The following is a 19,677-nucleotide window of genomic DNA, read 5'->3' on the forward strand; positions in this document are numbered from 1 at the left end:
TGGAATATTCCTTGCATGTTTTTGTTTGTAAAAAAAAAAAAAAAAAAGAAAAGAGCCCAGATGTTCTCAAAGACGTCTGCAGAACAGGCTGCATATTACTGACAAAGAATGTATATGTCCAGTCTTTGAATGGTGACAAGTCCTGACACCAAAGAGTGTCTAATTTGACAGGTATTATGACTTCTATCTGCAGATTTGATCACTGTTTGTCTCTGTGTTGTGTACCACAGTGTATTAAACCTCGGAACAAGATCACTTTGTGAAAAACAAGTTATGAAAAGTGAATTTTCATTTCACAAAAGTAGAGGCATTTCAAATATTTCCCGTTTTTTTATGTAGAGGTTCACGGACTGACAAAGCGTGGCTTATAAAGAAAGAGCTGGATCTTGAACGCCACTGGTTTGATTAATAAAGAGTGGCACAGTTGTCGATCGTTGCGAATGCGGAGGGCTCTTGGCGCTGGAGCCTTTGGAGCTTAGAGCACAGCACCAAAACCTGAGTGACTGCACACGAGGACAGCAAGCAGCTGTCACTGTCCATTACAGCATTTGAACACACACAAATACTCGCACACACACACACACACACACACACACACGGTCACTGTGACTGGGCTGGTTCATGTTGAGCACAGAGCTCATGGCTGTCCCTGGCTAAGGCTCACGCAGACGCAGTCAGGAAAGTCAGGCAACAAGAACAGCTCCTTATCTGCCATGGGAATCTAAGCACCCGCTCGTTCCGTACCTGTCCATGCGCTTTGTTCGGACGGATCACTCAAGAGTGAGGATGACGACCGTGGGACACGTTTTAGTCTTTCTGCTGGGTACGGTCACCTCAAGTTACAGCATGCAGACAGGTAAGTGATACTTCTATACGAGAGATCTTTTAAGAGTCTGTTTTTCAGCAAAGTGTCTTAATTCTCAGCTGCTATACATATATAAAAATATAACTTTTGTGCATATCGTACCTTATACAAAAGTTGCACTGTTGCCATGCTTATGTACCTTAAATATTAATAATAATAATAATAATAATAAAACAAAGGGGACAAGGAAGAACTGTTGTTGACCTTCTTCCTGTATGGGTGCACGTGTCTGAAAAAATATGATGAACAGAACACCAAAGATTAGAAATGGCTATATGAGGGACAAAGACATCTGAAAGGAGAGCATCCTTCTAATATGACGTCTGCAGTTTTTACGGCCTGTCTTACCTAAAGAGAATGCGGCGTACATATTCCCCGCGCACTGTGCGATCACCTGTTTTCCATTCCACATCCTGCAAGGAAAAGGAGAAGGTGTTTATAGGCCAACACAGTGTAAATGTGACTAAATCTATATCCTTCCTACACTTTGGCATATATTCTTTCTGCAGCATGCGGCAGAGGTGGTTAGGAACCACCTCTGATGTATTTCCCTTTCTAACAGGCCACATTAGTTGAACCAACAAGTTCAGCTGTGGCTTCAGGGGCAGGACATCCGAGACAGATATCAAACCCGTTTTGATGTCATGCGGTCTTACAATCACATGCGTGTGCCCACACGTCAAACCTACATGTTTTAGAGATATACAGACAGCTATATACAGTATGCGGCACACTGGCTCAGAGGAACAGGTGGATCCACAGAGCCTGGGTGGGTATTGCAGCAGGTGAGATGAGTCGTTGAGACTTGCCCTACAATCTGTCCTTAGCTTGATAGAGGGGATGTTTTGCTCCTTCAAAACACATTGTATAGAAGTGGTAGCTCTACCAATAAGCCCAAAGTGAAATCAATAGTAATCCATGTAGCCTATTAAATGCTAAATGGTCTTGTCCAACCAGTGGAAGATCATCAGCAATGTGGGATAAAAATGTAGGGAATAAAATCTAACAGCTGTCTGGAGCAGTCCATTTGCCTTGAGGTTAAGTGGCCCCAAATGAGCTAGCTGGGTGATAACCTAGGGATTGTATCGGCTGTGAGTTATGGCTGTGGCAAGATACTGTAATGTCCTCTGTACAGTTTTACATCCCACTGGGAGAATTTCAGAAGCGGAGCGTTATGTCTGGCCAATTTGGCTGACGTGCTGAGTTTCTAATGGTTTTGTGGCTTGGGTTTCTTTTTTTTTCTTTTTTTTTTTAATGTATTCATTATTTCGTTAGAGTAGGAAACAGAGTTGATTCCGGTTAAAAATAACATGGTCGGTGTTTATGCTAAAATATGTTCATTATTAGAATTTATGAACTAATTCCCATTATTATGTTGAGCAAATAGCAATGTCTGTATTTCAAAGTCCATTCATGTGATAAATAGCCTGCAGTATACACTGATTTGCCATAACATTATGACCCCTGAAAGGACATGTAAATAGCATTGATCATCATGTGACAATGCGACGTTCTGCTGGGAAACCTTTAGACCTGCGTGTTACTTCACCCGCCTAGACCAGACCACGCACCCCGAGCCCATAGCACTGACTCTTTTTGATGGCAGCGGTCATCCCCAGCAGGATGCAGCCTCACACAGACACATATACAAAAACTGTTTTGGAGCAACTCAAAAAACATGAAACACAGCACAAGGTGTCCTTTGAATTCACTAGATCCCAAACTGATCAAGTATCTGTGGGATGCACTGGAACAAGCCTGATCCACAGAGGCCCCTACCCTCAAGGACCCAAAGTAACTTAACAACCATTAACAACATTGTGTTGACCCCACAGGACACCCTCAGAAAACCCACGTACATTCTCACGACTGTTTTAAAGGCACAAGGGAGACCTAGATTATATTAATGTTGTGGCTGATTGGTGCATATTCTGGGGAAATCTTCAGAATTTAGTTCCCAGTGGGATCCTGCCTGTACTTTATAGCCTTACCTGCATCTGTTTGCCTCATGTCATAAATGGGGTTTGTGTTGCTTGCAAAAGGAAACACACACTCATGTAAATCTTTCTTTTTTGGGGGCTTAATCTAATTGGGTTTGGCACAACCACAGTTTAAAAAGCTGTAAATGACTATTTAGAAACTCTGGACTGACAAGTACACTAAAAGTGTGCTATTATATCATTACTGTTGGGTCTCTGTAGTGGTTTGGAGGCGTGGGTCTGTTGAGCAAAGCTGGGATGGATGGCACAAAGTGATTTGCTTTCATGTGCTCCGCCGGGGTGAGCTGGCTTTGATTTGATCCGTTTGATTTAAATTGAAATCAGGGCGAGCCAACAAATAACATGCATGTTGGCCATTGACCGCCAGGGGTCTCGCCATTAATGAAGAGCACTTAAAAAAACACTTAACACAAGTTAAACGTATGTCTTTCTTTAAAGTTCTCTCTGGTGACCATTCCCAGATTAACTACCCAGGATGTAGCTCCCTGAGAACACACAAAGCCAAGACTTCACTTTTTTTTTTAGTTTGGTTCAGTTTTTTCAAGGCTCTATTTATGTGCTAATCAACATACACTTTCGTCACTAAAGGTACATCGTCTGCTGGGAAAATACCTACTCTGATTTAGAAGCTAAACTTAAACCCTTTGAATGGCATTTGAAGATCTAAGAATTTTCTCAGTTCCTGTACTGTGGACACACCAAAAAATGAGGTACTTTTTTTTTTTTTTTTTTTTTTTTACCATAGTAACAGGAACTAAAACAAAGCTCCTGCGGTCTGAAAACACCTTTTAGTCCCTATTGAGTTTCAAGATGTTTTTGGCAAATGAACTGGTGATCGCATGAGTGTAAACAATATCACAGCATTGTACCATTTCGAATCAAGAAGCATTATTTTTAGTCAAAAGGACAATCTATTTTACAGTTAATCGTGTAATTATCAAACTATGCCGTAAACCAGTGAACAAAGATGAGGTAAGAGTTTGCGTGCGGCATTATAGGTTAAGAAGGTATTTCATTTTTCTTAGCATGCCTGTGTGAGCTGAGGCAGCACAAACAGATGACTCCTGTGCAGACGGGCCCTGAGAACAACTCAAAATTTTAACCGCACGGAAGCCAGAAGTGTATCTGGTCAGCATGATAGCACCAAAGTGTGCATCTGTGTGTCGAAAGAGCACGAAAGAAATAAAGAGTATTGTTTACAATCTGACTCTGCAGTATGGAAAAAAACCTGGAGGATAAACTGCAAATCAAAGCAAAAAGGAACCAGAGGTTATAAGTTACAGGCTTTGAACCAAAAAAAAAAAAAAAAAAAGACACATTTATGGGAAAGAATTTGGAGTTTGGAAAAGGAGGAGATAAATCAGAAAAGGATGCAAAAAACAAAACAAAAAAAACAACAAAAAAAAAAACGTTTAGCGGTGGTTGGTATCAGAAACGAGAACAAAAATGACAAAAACATACACGAAAAGTCAAAAGTTTGACTGGGAGTGTATGCATGAGCAAAAATTTTCCTGCGCCAGCTTTATCTTTTTATCTTCTGTACTGGACACAACAACACTAAACATATGAGTGTGTGTCACAATGGAAGACCGCCCACTGAGATGAAGTAGGCCTGTGTGATAACTACAGCGGTCACATTTAGCCTTAAGACGCTAAGTGGCCTCGTCTGCAGGCCTTAGCGACGCCGTATCACCTCCAAACAGCACGTAGGGACTTTTTCAAAACATGAACTTCTGACAAGGTCAGGTCCGGCGCGGCTCTCGTTTTGCTCTAAATAATGAGTCACGTTGTGGCTTCTTGCCTCAGATGCTACCCATCTGTTCAGACATAACATTGGCAATAGAAAGACACTGAAAGATACACGTGTTCCGCAACTATAGCTCCTTTGGAAGTTCTTAAGGGGGAAGCACTTCGCTCCTTTGCTAAAAGTTCGGGGACCACCAAAGTGATCGGGATCCTCCTCTTTGCGCCGCAAGCGTCAAATGACATGGTGATCTGTTTTTATAGATAATACTGCAGTGATCCACAGAGCCTGGCTAAAAATAAGACAGTGAACATGAAAAAAAAAATAAAAAATAAAAAATTAATAAAGCAGATACAAGATATTTTTGTCTTACTTTGACGGTGGCTAAAATTACACCCCGGTATTTAAAAACAAAGTTTAACCTCATGTCAGGGTTTCACTGTGATTTATGGTAGCCTCTTCATCAGCTGTGGTGATGTGGTCGGTTTTTCCAGCCATGTTATTGTGAAATCTTCATTTCACAAGAGACAAAACAAGCTTAATGTCCTTTAAACACTAATCCTTTCCTGTTCCCCGCTTTCTTCTTCCCTCCCCACGCCCCTCCTCCTCCATTGTCTCTCCTTCTCCTTCTCCTCTCCTCTGTTTTCTATTTTCCATCCTCCCTCTCCTCAGTTCATGAAAAGTTTAAAGCAACCCCGGTGTCTCTGATCTGAATCCACGTAAACACTTGCTGCCTCACCCATGTGCTATTTCCTTTTAAGCTTGACTTTTCTGTTTGTACTTCCCCCCTGCCTCCATCTTCTACTCCCTGATATAGCCACCTGGACTGAAAAACATATTAAGTTTTTCCTTTAAGTCACATTTGAAAGAACCCTCCTAATTTTTCCTAGTCCTATTTCATGATTAAAGCTATAAAGGTTTGAAATATGTATTGATCCATCCTTTTTATTTGTTGCCATAAAAATGAAGAGGTCGTTGTGCTAACACACATACTCAGTGGTAAGTTATCCACTTTCCCTGTAACAAAGACCACGTGTTGAAAGGCGATCAAGGGGAACAGTGTGCGTAAGGGAGATGGAGGTCGCCTTTGAACCTTAAATTAAAATCTGCTTCAACTTCTCCTCGAATAATAAACTTAGGTGCACCGTTTAACCTGCGATGACGATTGTGAGCAAGTGGCTCAAGCCATATTTAGTGCGATCTGAGGACAATAACTCCGTAACCTAATTTGACCAGGCGCTCCCATGACGCTTTGATATTTCAACCAACCGATTGAGTAACACTCAAGTGACTCCGCAACTGTTTAGCTGGCCATGCATGGCTGTTTTGTAACTATGTTCCCACTACGAGCAGCAAAGAAGAATATGCTAGTATTTACTATGACTCATTGTGAGCTAGCTATTAACATATTGCATGTTATTCTGACTTCTGTGAGCACATCTGCATCACAGTGATGGCTAACAAAGCTCTGCACAGAGAACCAATATCAACTTTCTTTTAGTCCCTTCTTCCAAAAACTATATAGCAATAGCCGAGCTGTTTTGTAACAGAAGTGTGTTCTCTTTGCGTGTTCATCCCCCAGCGCCTCGCATCATCACCCTCCTGGAGACGGTGGATGTGTTACAGGACCACAATGCCACCTTCATCTGTGAGGTGCAGTCACGTCCTCCTGCTGACATCACCTGGACCAAGAACAACCACCCAATTATGTTAGTTTACAACAAAACCTTTTCTCAGCTTTTAATCGTGTCCAGAGACTAATGTTGCAGTTTGGGATAAGTTTGAGTGCTGTGGTAAGACGGGTATGGTCCTCCGACCCGTAAATGTTACTGTAAATTGTAAAAGTGTCGCCATTGCAAGGCCAACATTAAGTACTGTAAGGAGCTTTTACACAAATTAAGCCATCGGGGATTATTTAAAAGAGTCAGATTTGCTAAGTGTGACCATGACACACAACATAGGCTAACATAGCCAGAACACTGTTAGCTTCTGTGTTAGGCCTTGGCTGGAGATTGCGGATGTTGTTCCTGGTTCCGATGGAGCCATTGTTGCCTGTACTAGTATAGGTCCTACTAGTAATCAGGAGAAAAAAAAACACACAGACATTGTATTGAAATAAATCGTATGTAAGACACACCCTCTAAATATAAATGCTGTGACACAGGATCACACAGGAACTAAATGATAAAACAACTAGCTATTATTAGCGTCTACTTCAGACCATAACAAGACTAAAGTTAGTCACAATGGCTATATTTATAGATCTACTGTTGACTTGTACTCCTTGTTCTTTATTCGTGTACCACCAGGTACTATGACACTCGGTACCTTACCAGGGAGCAGGGTCAGATGCTGATCATCCCTCGTGTAAGAGAGTCAGATAATGGAGAGTACTGCTGCATCGCCAGTAACGGCATCGGAGAGCCCGCCAAGAGTTGTGGAGCGCTCCAGCTGAAGATGAGTACGTCTTCTCGAGCGTAGTTAGTTTCGAAATTTGGTCCAGAATTTTGAGAGAACGTGTCAAGACTTGACATTGAGATAGTAGACTAAACCACTCTGTGGTGTTTCTTGTCTTGTGTGTCTCTCCATCAGAGCCACAGATCAAACGGCATCCTACCAATGTAACCCTTCTCATAGAATCCAAAGCAGTGCTGCCCTGTGTTACATTTGGCAACCCCAAGCCGGATGTCACCTGGCTTAAAGACGATGAACTTATTAAGGTATGAGCTATTTTTAAATATAAAAACGACTGTAATCAAAGAAAGTTTTATCTATCTACCTATCAATAACAGGAAGTGACCATTGCCTCTTAAACACCATGAACTAATAACTGGCTGTTATCAATACACTTCTTTTTCCAGATCAGTGACCGTGTTGCTATTCTTGACTATGGTGCATTGAAAATCCATAACATACAGAAAGAGGATGCTGGACAGTACCGATGTGTGGCCAAGAACAGCTTTGGCTTGGCCTTTTCAAAGCCTGTCACTATAGAAGTACAGGGTATGTATTTAGATTTAATATCACATCCTACAGCAAAATAATGACCCAAAACTTCAGTCCCAGCTATACCAGAACTACCTCAGGATAAAAACTGGATGGAAAGCTTGAAAACATAGAGTGGACTATGGCCCAGTATCAAGACTTTTACCCCATGGAGCTGGTTTGTGATGAACTGGACAGAAGAGTGAAAGCAAAGCACACTACAAGTGCCACACATTTCTGGGAACTTCTGCAACAAAATAGGGAAGAACTTTCTAAAATAATTTCCATCTTAGAAAGAAAGAAAGAATGTCACAAATGTGTTCACATATATTTTGGGTTATATCTCGATTCCATAATTTATTACTTCATTTGTTTATTTGGTCTTTCATTTCAGAGTGAAATGAGACATTAAACTGCATACATTTCAATTACAAAAGAAATATTGGAGTGTTCTAAAACTTTTGACAAGTAGTGTATGTATGTATAAGCATTAAGGAAATATAAAGTAGCAGTGTTACTATGAGCATTTTGTGAATCCATACCATTGCACCTGTTTTTCGTTTGTATATTTTCTCAGCGCCGGCGCGAATCCTGCGGGTTCCAAAGGAGAAGAGAGTTGCGTATGGCAGCCAGATTTCCCTCGAGTGTAACGCCACAGGGAACCCGACCCCGACCATCACTTGGCTGGAAAATGGGAATACTGTGAGTGTTCAGATTAAGTGTGTGTATACATACGAGGAATGGGTTTCTAAAAGTGTTTTCCACTGCTGACGTCGATAGGTTAAATTTACTGTATCCCAAATTCTGGCTCTCTTTGAAACTTTTGCAGTCAGTTTTGAAAAATAACATTGTTTGTGTTAGCTTTAGCTTCCACATTCATCCATCCATCAGTCCATGAATGTAGTCGGTTCACCCGCAGCTGCATGTGTCTCTTCCACGCTGGTTGAGTCTTTCTTTTGAGTGGCTCAAATGTCAGTAAACACAGCCAACATAAGAGACATTTTAGCACGTTGCATAAATTGTGACACATTGTCAGCTGGAGTGCTTAATGAGAAAGGGCTGACAATAATAGAGTAGATAGTCGATGTAATATTCGATGGCTGGTAAGGCCATCATGAAATACAAAGGCACCTCAGCCATGGATGGGATCACACCAGTGACCTCTAAATCCCAAAATCTGCTTCTTTAAACACTATTCCACAAATCCCCAAACAATGTGTCTCATTTATGAAATCTCAAACGTGTCATAACCAAGAATAACTGCATACTAATTAATATATAAGAACTAAAATTATGCCTCAAGGTTGTTTACATGCATGTCTGTTGAGACACATGAAATATATTCAAAGAAATCTATCAAAAAATATTCTTGTGCAACATTAGGCTGTCACTGTGAAGTTAGCTTTTGGCCTTCTGGATATCAACTGTCATCATTTGATCATTTTCTTTTATTAGACATTGAGGTGTGAAGTTTAGTCATAACTTGCATCAATTCTTGAGCTATAGCAAACACAAGAGGCCACAGAGACCTTGACATTTGTCCTTTTATGACAACAAATTCTGATCAAATCATTGCAGAGTCCAAATGGACATTTGTGTCGAATTTGAAAGAAACCACCCAAGGTCTGTCCTGAGATCAAAAGAATGTGTTGGCTGTTAGTTCAGACCTTGACCTTTGATCTCTGACCTGTAAATTTAAATCAGATCCTCCTTGAGTCAATGTGAACGTTTGAGTATCTCAAATCTTCCCTGACATATTGCATTCATGAGCATGGGACATACTGAAAACCCATAAAGACAAAGAATATGCAAGGGCTCACACCTTATTATTGTCCACTAATCCCTTTCTTTAGTCTGCAGACACAGCATTTTCTCTTCTTAAGACCCTTCCAGTGTAGTGGATGTACAGCTCTGGCAGAAAAGAGCCACTCATCACTTTGATACACCAACCGTCTTCTGTCCACATGGTTGGAGCAGCAAAGTACTGTAGTTAGTCATGAAATAGAAATGGCGCGAGTAATGATAATTATAAAACGTACGTAAATCCATTACGCTCTCATGAATACACAAGAAAATTCTGCTCTGATCCCTTGCTATCTCTGTCTGTCTCCCTTCCCACACACACACTCCAGTTAATGTGCTTAAGATCGGCTGCGGTACCAGTGATATAAATGGCAAGGAATTCTCATTATGATGACAGAGGCCTGAAGAGATTACCTTGCATTTATCTACTAATACGCATCGTTATAAGCTTTAAAAATTGGCTTGTTTTTTTTTTTTTTTTTTTTTTTTTTTTAATGTGAGCGAGTTTCATGCTTTTGATCTATGATGAATGCTGAATGGCGCGTGCAATGGAAAAAAGCTCCAATCATTTTTTGAACAACGGATAAGGGCTCATCACATGCGTGGCCACCTTAAGAATGTTCACAGCTTTTTTTTTCCAACAAGGCAGCAGACATTTTTTTAAACACACTCTTGCGGTCGACACACACCACATAATGTCTGGGTATTTAACAGTCTTGGGTGCTAGCTACAATGTGATTACAAGCCCATAACGCTTGTAAATACTGTATACATATGTGTGTGTGTGTGCGCACGTGCCGATTAAAATGACTGTGGGAGCTGCTTTTTTTGGCAGCTCGTTGAGGACATTAATTTCAGCGGGGCTGGATCGGGCTAAAAACAGGCGGTGTCAGACGCAGCTTCAAATATAGACCCATCAGCACCTTGGCTAACTCACACACACACACACACACACACACACACACACACACACACATATATAGCCTCTCGCATAAATCACTGGTCTATATGCAAGTGGGAATAAGGAAACTAAAAACAACAAACACATTTTGTCAGGCTTCATTTACATCGTGTGAATTGTAGAGAATTTCCAGATCTTTTATGGGATTAGAAGCGGTCATAGCTATGATACACGATATAGGCACTCTGTAGTCGTTTACAGACAGTTTAATCTTCATACAGCATTTTTTAAGCCGTAATGGAATCTGGAGAGGGAAGATTTTGACAATGGATTCATAATAAACTCGGTTTTGCGTATCTGCCATCCTGTTGTGAGGAGTTCAAGTGACGACAACACAGAAAATGAAATCCTCATTTGTTTATCCTGGTCTATAAATACGTGACTGGAGCTATGTTTATGTTCCTGCATCAGATCAACGTGTCTCTCAGTAGAGAGAACAATACAGAAAGTTCTCAGCTAGCTTGTCTGTGTTGCAGTATTTCAGTAAGCTCCCAACCCCAACATGAGCCAGCTAGCATTGTAGCATGGGCTACAATGTGGGGGTGAAACACTGACTCTGCGTGGATCAGTTTCAAGAAGTGGAATCCAAATTTAACAGAGTGACTTCAACTGCAGTTTCATCCTCCTTCCGAATATTGTGCATACGCATGAGTTCCATACTTTGGTATTCAAAGTAGTTTCAGAGCAGCCACTGAGAGTGCGGTATCGTGTGCTTTAAAGTACGACAGTCCTAACTGAAAAGACGGGCAATTTTGACTGAATGAGGCAGTGAACGAATGTGACTGTGAGTGTAATGAAACCGGGGTCATCTGTAGTGACCCAGAGAGAATCACCACCCAATACTGCTCTCTGGTGCGCTGAGGTATTTTAGGATTATGAGCCGTTTCTAAATGAACACACAGCTGTTAAGAAAATAGCAGGGCCACAAACTGGCAAAATCTTAAGGCACATTTCTTAAAGTGTTATTTGTCCTTGCTATCGTGGTCCTTTTTTTTTTTTTTTTTTTTTTTTACAGTTTTTCTTTTCTGTCAATGTTACTTTCCAGATCTCGGGTGGATCAGTTGAAGAGACCTTGGTGGGAGAGGTGATACTGTCCGTTCTTAGAGTGACGGTGAGTAAGCCGGCTCTGTATACCTGTATGGCTTCCAACAGACACAGCGCCGGAGCCAACACTGCCAAAGCAACCGCAAAAGTCACAGTCGCAGGTAATGACGATTTCAATCTCACACTGTCAGATGCTACAAATTCACTGCGAATTGCCAGATCAGAGAATACCTATAATTACTTGTAGCTGTTGTCTGGGTGTGTTGTTGTTTTAAGTGACAAGACCATCTCTTGCTGTGCTAGCTGCCTGTTATATTAGTTGTTCTTTGTGTGGCTTCAGCTGTTTGTTGTCTACCCCATTTGGCAGGTCCTCAATCACACCCACACCCACCCACACACACCCCACGATCATAGTCACCTCAAAACACACACACACACACCCTACTCCTTGACCACACACACTGCCCGTCCACCTGGTCATCCCTCCGTCTCCTCACAGCTAGCTATGAGTTGCAGAGAGACACATGATGGTTGCTTGTCTCTTCCTACAAATACTAATTTCTAGCCATTTCTCTTCGGTCATTTCTTTGTTTTTCCCTCTTCTTGTGTTTGGCCTAATTCCACCGGCGTCCTCTGGATATTGCCACTTCCCCATAGAATGGAGGTAAGAGATACCCCTTGTATCTTATTTCTCTAGGATGGTTTGTGTTTTATGTTATATTGCATGCACAAAACAAGTGTAAAAAATAGTTTTAAAAAAAATTGTTTTGGCTACTACAGCCACTTGAGTGCTGCTGCTTCCTTTGAGTCTGCTGAATACAGCATACAGTTTGGCTTGGCCCAATAAACTTGCCATGCCAAGAGGGGGTCGGTCTCTCAATCACCCATACGCGATTTGAATTTGAACCTTTCCGAACCCCAACACAAAACATCTGGACTATGTAACTGCAGAGAGAACAAGAGATACTGTGGAGGGGGAGAGGGAAATGCGGCGAGGAATAAAGAAAAGAAAAAGCAAATAAGGAAAAAGGAAATGTTGGCCTTGGGCTGCCTGATGAAAAACGTAGTACATTAGAGACAGCAGACTGAATGGTTAGATTTGCCAACTCGTGACCACATCTGGACAAAAGAAACGCAGAGCTGTAGTGGGGAAGAAAAAGAGAAAATAAAGAAAAGGTGGGGCTGATAGATTTACCGGTCACCTTTAGGTTTGATGGTCTGACTCTGCTTAAGCATCAACCTCCCCAAGAGGCGACATCTGGAAGTTTTAAGTGTTGCAGTATGACCAGACAGCAGGCAAGCTGGAGTGAAGGCTATCAGACAGGCAGTCAGGAAGGCTGCATTGTGAGACCGACTGAATGCGGATCATATCCAGGCTTGACAACTAACAGACATAGGAGCGTAAAGGCAAGCAGACAAGCACAGAGTGAAAGAGGAATACCGAGAGTCTGGTGCACAGACATATTTATGCAAACCATGACTGTGTGACTAAGCTGTTCAATCCAGAGGCAGCAAGGAAGTCCAACAGACAGGATATGATTTCACAGAAACCTTCCACGATGATCAACATCTGGACGATGTTAAAGAAAATATTTCAGGTGAAAGACCATGTCTTAATATTTTCTTTAGTGGCCATGCTTTGAGTGTCAGCCAAAGCCATAAAACTTTTTTCCCCCTACTGTTTTCATCTTTTAAGGAAGTATGTCATATCAGAATACACTACAAATGGATCCAGGCAATATTATTAGGGAACACAAGTGATCATTTCTACCACAAAAATTGCCTCCTCTCATTTCTACATGATGCATACACTGATCAGGCATAACATTACAACAACCTTCCTGATATTGTGTAGGTCTCCCTTGTGAGTCATAAACAGTTGTGACTCATCAGAGAATTGACACGGGCCTCCTGTTGGTGTTCTGTGGTGTCTGGCAACAGAATATTGTTAGTGGGGGTTTTTGGGTCCTGTGGGATGAGGTAAGGGGGCCTCTGTAGATCAGGCTTGTTCCAGTATCCCACAGATACCTCATCACTTTGGGATCTAGTGAATTTGGAAGCCAGGTCAACACCTTGTTTCCCAACAGAACATTGTATTATCACAAGATGGGCAGTGTTACTTACTTTACTGTGTATTATTATAGTTGATAATTTTATGATCCCACAAAGGATAGTGAGTTTTGTGATAGAAATCACAGCTCCAAAAACATTCTCTCATGTGGTGTTCCCCAAGGCTCAATTTAAGGCCCATCATTGTTTAATCTGTATTTGATGCCTCTATGACCAAGCAACTCATTAAGACACACACCATTAAATTTCATTACATTTAAGATGGGGTATTTTCTAATTTCTATCTGTGGGTTCGGGTTTGTGGCTGAGTGGCGTATTTTTCTTCCCATAAAACAATATAGTCTTATTTCCGAACATTCGTTAACTTTCTTGACACTGCGGTCTGTGGATGTTGTTGCAAGTCATTCAACATTTCCCTCACTTTCCATCAGACAAGTGGCCCCTAAAACAGTCGTATCTGATCGGAATGCATTTGTGTTTCCATCCAACAGACTCTATAAAGGCGTTGCAGGTTACTGCAGTGCATATCGTGGAGATGTTTGTCGCACGATTCTGCACGATGACTCGCTGGTTTTCTTTAACTCCTCCCTCTCGGACCCCGAGGACATGCAGGAGTACCTGGTTCAGAGTTGGTGGACGGAGCTCGAAGGACTTGGTGGGCTGTGTCGCCCCGCGATACGCTCATTGCTTTGCCATTCCTCTTTCCCCGACTGCAACCCCTCAGGGCTAGGACCTGCACCTAAACCTGTCTGCAGGTAGCCTGTTTGTTCACTTTGTGTATATGAAACTAAGAAGGAAAGACTGAATGGATATGAGAATGGTTTTAATAAAGAAATGGAGTATATATTTCCTTCTCAGAATGAATGAATGAATAGCATCATTATTTATTGTGTCCTTTACAAAACAGAGAACATTGCCTGGCAGTGAAGGAGGTGTACTGCCATAAGGAGTGGTTGGTTCTTGAGGGGAGTAGTTCAGCCCAGTCAGGGCTCTTCAGCTCCATCACCGGGTCCCACACTCCCAATTCACTGCTGCCCAACTGTCAGGCCTTGCCAAGTCTTCACACAAACCCTGACGCTTGTACACATGTTCCTTTTCTAGGTAAGATACGCCTCAGTGAAGAAGTCTGGAGTGGTGTTTCGCTCTCCTCTTGTTTCTGGATGTAGTATAACCTTGAGTCTGTTTAATGCGTGATCATTTTAGTGCTGAGCTGCAGAATCCAGCTAGCTTGAAAAAAAAAACTTCTATAAAGAAGTAAATGGTGCGTACATGTAAAAGAAAAGCAGAAGTTGGCCTGTTGCATTTAACTCTGTGCTCTAAGGGCCAAATAAAGTCTGGCCACCTACCCTCCAGGTCACTGATGAGGTCATTAAGAGGGTTTAACTGAGCTGGGCCAAAATACACAGTGCAGCTGGAAGTGTGTGTGTGTTTGTGTGTGTGTCTGTTTGGTGCTCGGCACAGTAGTGTGTATGATTGCTCTGTAATACAATCTTGCACTGAATTGGCTCACAGTGCCTTATGGATTTATTTTTTTGGCCCAATTGCTTAATAGCTCTGCTTCTTTTTAAACCCAAAGCTTTCCTTTTTAATCTGGTCTTTTCTTCATTTCAGATATCGAGAAAGATCAAGTTACAAGTAAGTGTGAAAAGGGGCTTGTGTTCACATCCAGCCGTCAGAATTAATGTCATGCAACAGTGAATTTATTTTAACAGAGAATTTATGTGCGTCCCGTTTCCCATCGGCAGCAACGTGCTACAATGACAGAGGTCGCTCCTACCAAGGCGGTGTGAATGTGACGAGGTCTGGGATACAGTGTCAGCAGTGGGACCAGCAGGTAAAATGGACAGAGTGTACTTTGCGTGTGTGCGTGTTATCCTGAAGGTTTGAATGGAAATGCTGCTAAAAAATATGCCAATGTGTGGACAAAATAGGAAACTGTAATTAATAGCTTGTCACTCTCATGGGTATGATCCACACAGAAACTGCTCAAGGAATACATGGCGCCAGTGTTGATGAATTTTCTACACAGTGACAGCAATTAAAGCCTGGGTTTATAAATCAAAGCCAGACATTTCTGCAGAGTTAAACCAGTAGAAGATAGATGCTTTACTGGTACCGAGTGTGTGGATGTTCAAATCAAACATTCCTGACCGCTACTCAGAGATGGAAAAATCGTTCAAAACTGCTTGCAAGTGCAAAGACGTGCGTACACACACAAACTCCCTGTGGCCAAAAAGCCCCTTTATGTTTTTATGGCTTTGCTCAGCGAGAGGGTCTGCTTGGGTGAACTGTTACTACTCTCCTGTGCAGTGTGTGTTTGTCAGTGTGTGCGAGTGTGTGTGTGTGCCAGGTCAGCAGTGAGGGAGGGGCTCATCGTGTCACATCCTGCCTCTGGAAGCAATTAGCTTTCACACGCATATGCTCCACAGACTCCATCACCGAGACCCACGCGCACACATTACGTTTGCACACACACAAACTATATACATTCTGCCAACTGCTTGATGTCTGATGCAGTTCACAAATCTTACCTCATTCTCTCTACTTTTGCCTCCACGCAACGTTGGCTTAAAGTTCCCAAATTAATCGTTTTTGTTCTTCACTCACTGCCAAAGCCATGTGCACTTCCGATCATTTAATGAAGAAAAATATGAATGCTAGACAAAAAAAGCAATGGGTATGATTTCACAGTCCGAGATTTATTTATTCTGATAACACGTGATATATGACTATTTAATTAACGCTTCCTTCTATTAGTCGGCATGAACCAGAGATGTTTGTGTCTGTGCGCTTTGCAAATTAAAAAACTAAAAAATGAATACGCAGAATTAAATAGAAGTTTCTGAAATAAAAATAATGCATCAAGAAGACTGAGATTTTGCATCCTTTTTTTCTGTCGTTAACCCATGAAAAACAAATGCCAGAATGCGGGGGAGGACTGTAAAACTAGTTTATCAGCCGATCAACAAGACAAACAAGAAGCTAACAGGCTTGACATTGGTGTGTGGGTGGAAAATGGCTTTTGTTGAACTGCGCAATGATTCTTAGAAAATATCCGTTTTCTTATTTAAAGGATATAAATTACTATTGGATCAAAATAGATTCTCATCGCTTCCTCTGAATTTTAACTTATTACAATACCAACAATCCTGTGAAGTTTGGAAGCTCTGGTATGATAGACAAATTATTCCTTTATTGATCCCACATGTGGAAATTCTGTCTCTACATTTGACCCATCCATTAGTTCACACAGTAGTGTGTACACGTGCAGCAGTGGGCTGCCACTTGTGTAGCCCATGGAGCAGTTTGGGGATCAGGCGTCTGCTCGCCTGAACCTCGGCCATGGACACGGGCGGGTGCAAACCTGGGACCTTCAGTCCCAAGCTGGTTATATCCTCAGTATATGAAGTTTTTACAAAAAATGCTTAGGGCCATCCACTGCTGCCTACAAACGGAACTCATGAGCTGGTGGTAATGTATACAAAATGATAAGATCGACTGTTTGCCGTGAGAACACTGCTGCTACTGTACTGTAACAGGCTTTCAATCAGCATCTAGAAGCAACCCGAGGCCATCGGTTTAGCAAGCTAATGGTCCGGTAACTTAATGCAGGAAACACACTGGCATAATAAGAGGATGAGGCTACTGGGAATGCCAATATTTTCCTTATAAAATATCTGTGACTAAATTAAGATTCATTATTACACAGGATGAGATGATACAATCCTTTGTGCCAAAATCCGGGGCAAAACACGTTTAGAAGAAAAGTCCAACTGAAAAACTGACCAGCAGGCTAGCAGTCAGCTACCAAACAAGAAGACACCAGCTAACTAGCCTAGCCAACAGCACTAGGCTAGTTAATATATTAACTTAACATGCATTCGAGTCATTTTCTGAAAATGTTGGCAAACACATTACAAATTATCACGAGCATAGCAAGACACAGGAGGAGGCAGGAACAGAGAACAAAATAACTTCACTGAAACTTCCTGAACACATAACAAAATGTGGTTCAGTGATGAGCAAGGTAAACCAAAGGAGGAATAAAGAGAAGACAAAAGAGAGACCACCACAAAAGACACAGAGGGAAAGGCAAGGATACAGGAGGGACCATATTTACACATGCAGAGCTAATTCTGAAACAAGACACAGGTGATACTTGTAAGACAGGTGAGTAATCACAAGGGCGGGAAAAAGACAGAGGCAGGAAGTGAAACCAACTTAAGTGAAGAGATAACTGATTACAAAATAAAACAGGAAATAAAAAGAAAACTCAACATCAGCATGAACTAAAATGTTACAAACACAATAACATGGCACAGACTATGACAGGCCAATGTTAGCAACTTAGACCTGTACTATTTTTTATAATCGCAGTTATTTAGTTTTCACCTTGAAAACTTTTTCACCATTAAAAAAAGTACGCACAAGTCTTACCTCTGCGATTTATCTGGGGATTTAGCTTGAACTCTTTATTTATATTATTCTAGCACAATATTATACTAAACAGCTTGTACAGGACTCATGTTATTATAAGCATGTCAGCTTAAGTTATTTAACTACTTCTAGCTTAATTAGTGTATCTTTTCAGTTGACAAGATTGAATGAAAAAGGGAAGCCTAGTTTTTCCTGCCACCGTTTAAAATCAAGGGCCCATTGTTTCAAATAATTACTCCCTGTTACAAATCTGCAGAGGATCTTGCATGGTACATATGAACTTCATATGTGCCAAGCAAGCTTGGAAGGCTTCACAAAATGTAGCAGCCCTAAGGGAGGCATAGCTTTGCCCTCTCGGTTATTGGACCTGACAGAATGACATCAGGAAGGCAGCATGTTACTTGCTGCTTGCAGGAAAAGATTGTAATTTTGTGTGATATGGTGCGCTGGCTGAGCATAAGTCAGTCTGTAACACAATAGGATTATTCTAATGAGTTTTCTTAAGTTCCTGGCCAGCCCCAAAGCTTTCATTTCCTCCTTGTGAGTATAATAATAGCTTCACTGGGATAATGTCTGCTGAAATTGTTCTCCCAGAGGGCAATCTGATTGAACTGTTTTAAACTCAAAATACCTTTATGTTGTTCAGTGGATGAGGTCGAACCAGACGGCTGTGATAAGTGCTTCACAGCAGAGCAAAATATGCACGATAGAAGACTAATATTTTACTTTTTCACTGACACTCTTACTGTGTAAAAGAACGCTGTCACTCTAACGGTATGTTGAATGAGTCAGATAATCCAAGAAACAATAAAATGTCACCAATTACTACTTCAAAGAGAGTGTCACATTAAATTTAACAATTCTCTATTCCTCGGATATGCCAGTAACTGTTGGGTATTATTCACCACTTTAATGTTACTATTGGCTAAAGTAGGAAGGCAATGTTATCTTGTAAAGCAATCTGTAATGTCATGTTTCCAGAAAAAGACCGTTATTTGCATTTTCCCGTCAAGTTACTTCTTTATTAGAATGGTAGCTCTCAGAAAAAAAAGGGGGTGATGAATAGTGCTGTGACATCGTTATAGTGCTGCAAAAACGTCTGCAGGAAGAAGATTGGAACGGGTGGTTGGGTGTAAAGACTTGCGTCCCATTTCCTGCCCGTGGTCAGCGGATTATTTTGGAAGGCAATGACAAATGGCCTAACTTGTCATTTTGGTATGAAGACTTGTTGTTTTTAACATTCCTGGCACCAGTGAAATATCAAGCCAGAGAGCAGTTGGCTTGACAGGTTCAACTACAGCAACACATGTTAAACTCAGCCTTTTCAGCTCATGTCTCCAAGTCTCTTGGGATGGATTTGACCAATGCTCCTCTGATGATTAAAGCCCATGATACACGACCCCAGATGTTAAATATTTGAATTGGGAGTCTAGATTGCAGGAACAATCATGCAATCCCTAATGTCCTTCGTGACAGAACACATTCTGTCCCCTCTGTTATTAAAATATAACATTACTATAGACCCAATACAACAACACAAGGCCTTAGGGGATCTTTTCAATCGTTTAATCTTTTAATTTAGTGTCATTAGCCTCCCACATGAGAACTGTAGTTTCAGGGACTTCCTTCGGTCTTGTCTTTAATTCCCAGACATAGCCGCTTTGTGGAAAGAAGCAAGAGCAAACATCTGATGGGACATGGAGTAAAACACCCCTTTCCAAGGGGTTTGGACTGGCAAACTTCCATTATCGTGGAACTAGTTTTGTAT

At 41.4% G+C, this 19,677-nt stretch overlaps 1 protein-coding gene across 2 annotated transcripts in view; it reads left to right on the plus strand.

Moving 5' to 3' along the window:
- The first annotated feature begins 398 nt into the window (after positions 1-398).
- The window catches only part of musk (muscle, skeletal, receptor tyrosine kinase), a 29,940-nt gene continuing 10,661 nt past the window's right edge, over positions 399-19,677 (plus strand). For both annotated transcript variants that reach the window (XM_047570773.1, XM_047570774.1), the window contains exons 1-12: positions 399-856; positions 6,192-6,318; positions 6,919-7,070; positions 7,202-7,329; positions 7,471-7,612; positions 8,172-8,296; positions 11,404-11,563; positions 12,060-12,066; positions 13,964-14,227; positions 14,380-14,573; positions 15,084-15,107; positions 15,218-15,306. In XM_047570773.1, the coding sequence (XP_047426729.1) occupies positions 751-856; positions 6,192-6,318; positions 6,919-7,070; positions 7,202-7,329; positions 7,471-7,612; positions 8,172-8,296; positions 11,404-11,563; positions 12,060-12,066; positions 13,964-14,227; positions 14,380-14,573; positions 15,084-15,107; positions 15,218-15,306 (1,518 nt within the window). In that variant the 5' untranslated portion in view covers positions 399-750. The remainder of the gene's footprint in view (positions 857-6,191; positions 6,319-6,918; positions 7,071-7,201; positions 7,330-7,470; positions 7,613-8,171; positions 8,297-11,403; positions 11,564-12,059; positions 12,067-13,963; positions 14,228-14,379; positions 14,574-15,083; positions 15,108-15,217; positions 15,307-19,677) is intronic.

Source organism: Mugil cephalus, chromosome 19 (assembly GCF_022458985.1).
Source record: "Mugil cephalus isolate CIBA_MC_2020 chromosome 19, CIBA_Mcephalus_1.1, whole genome shotgun sequence".
Lineage (NCBI taxonomy): Eukaryota > Metazoa > Chordata > Actinopteri > Mugiliformes > Mugilidae > Mugil > Mugil cephalus.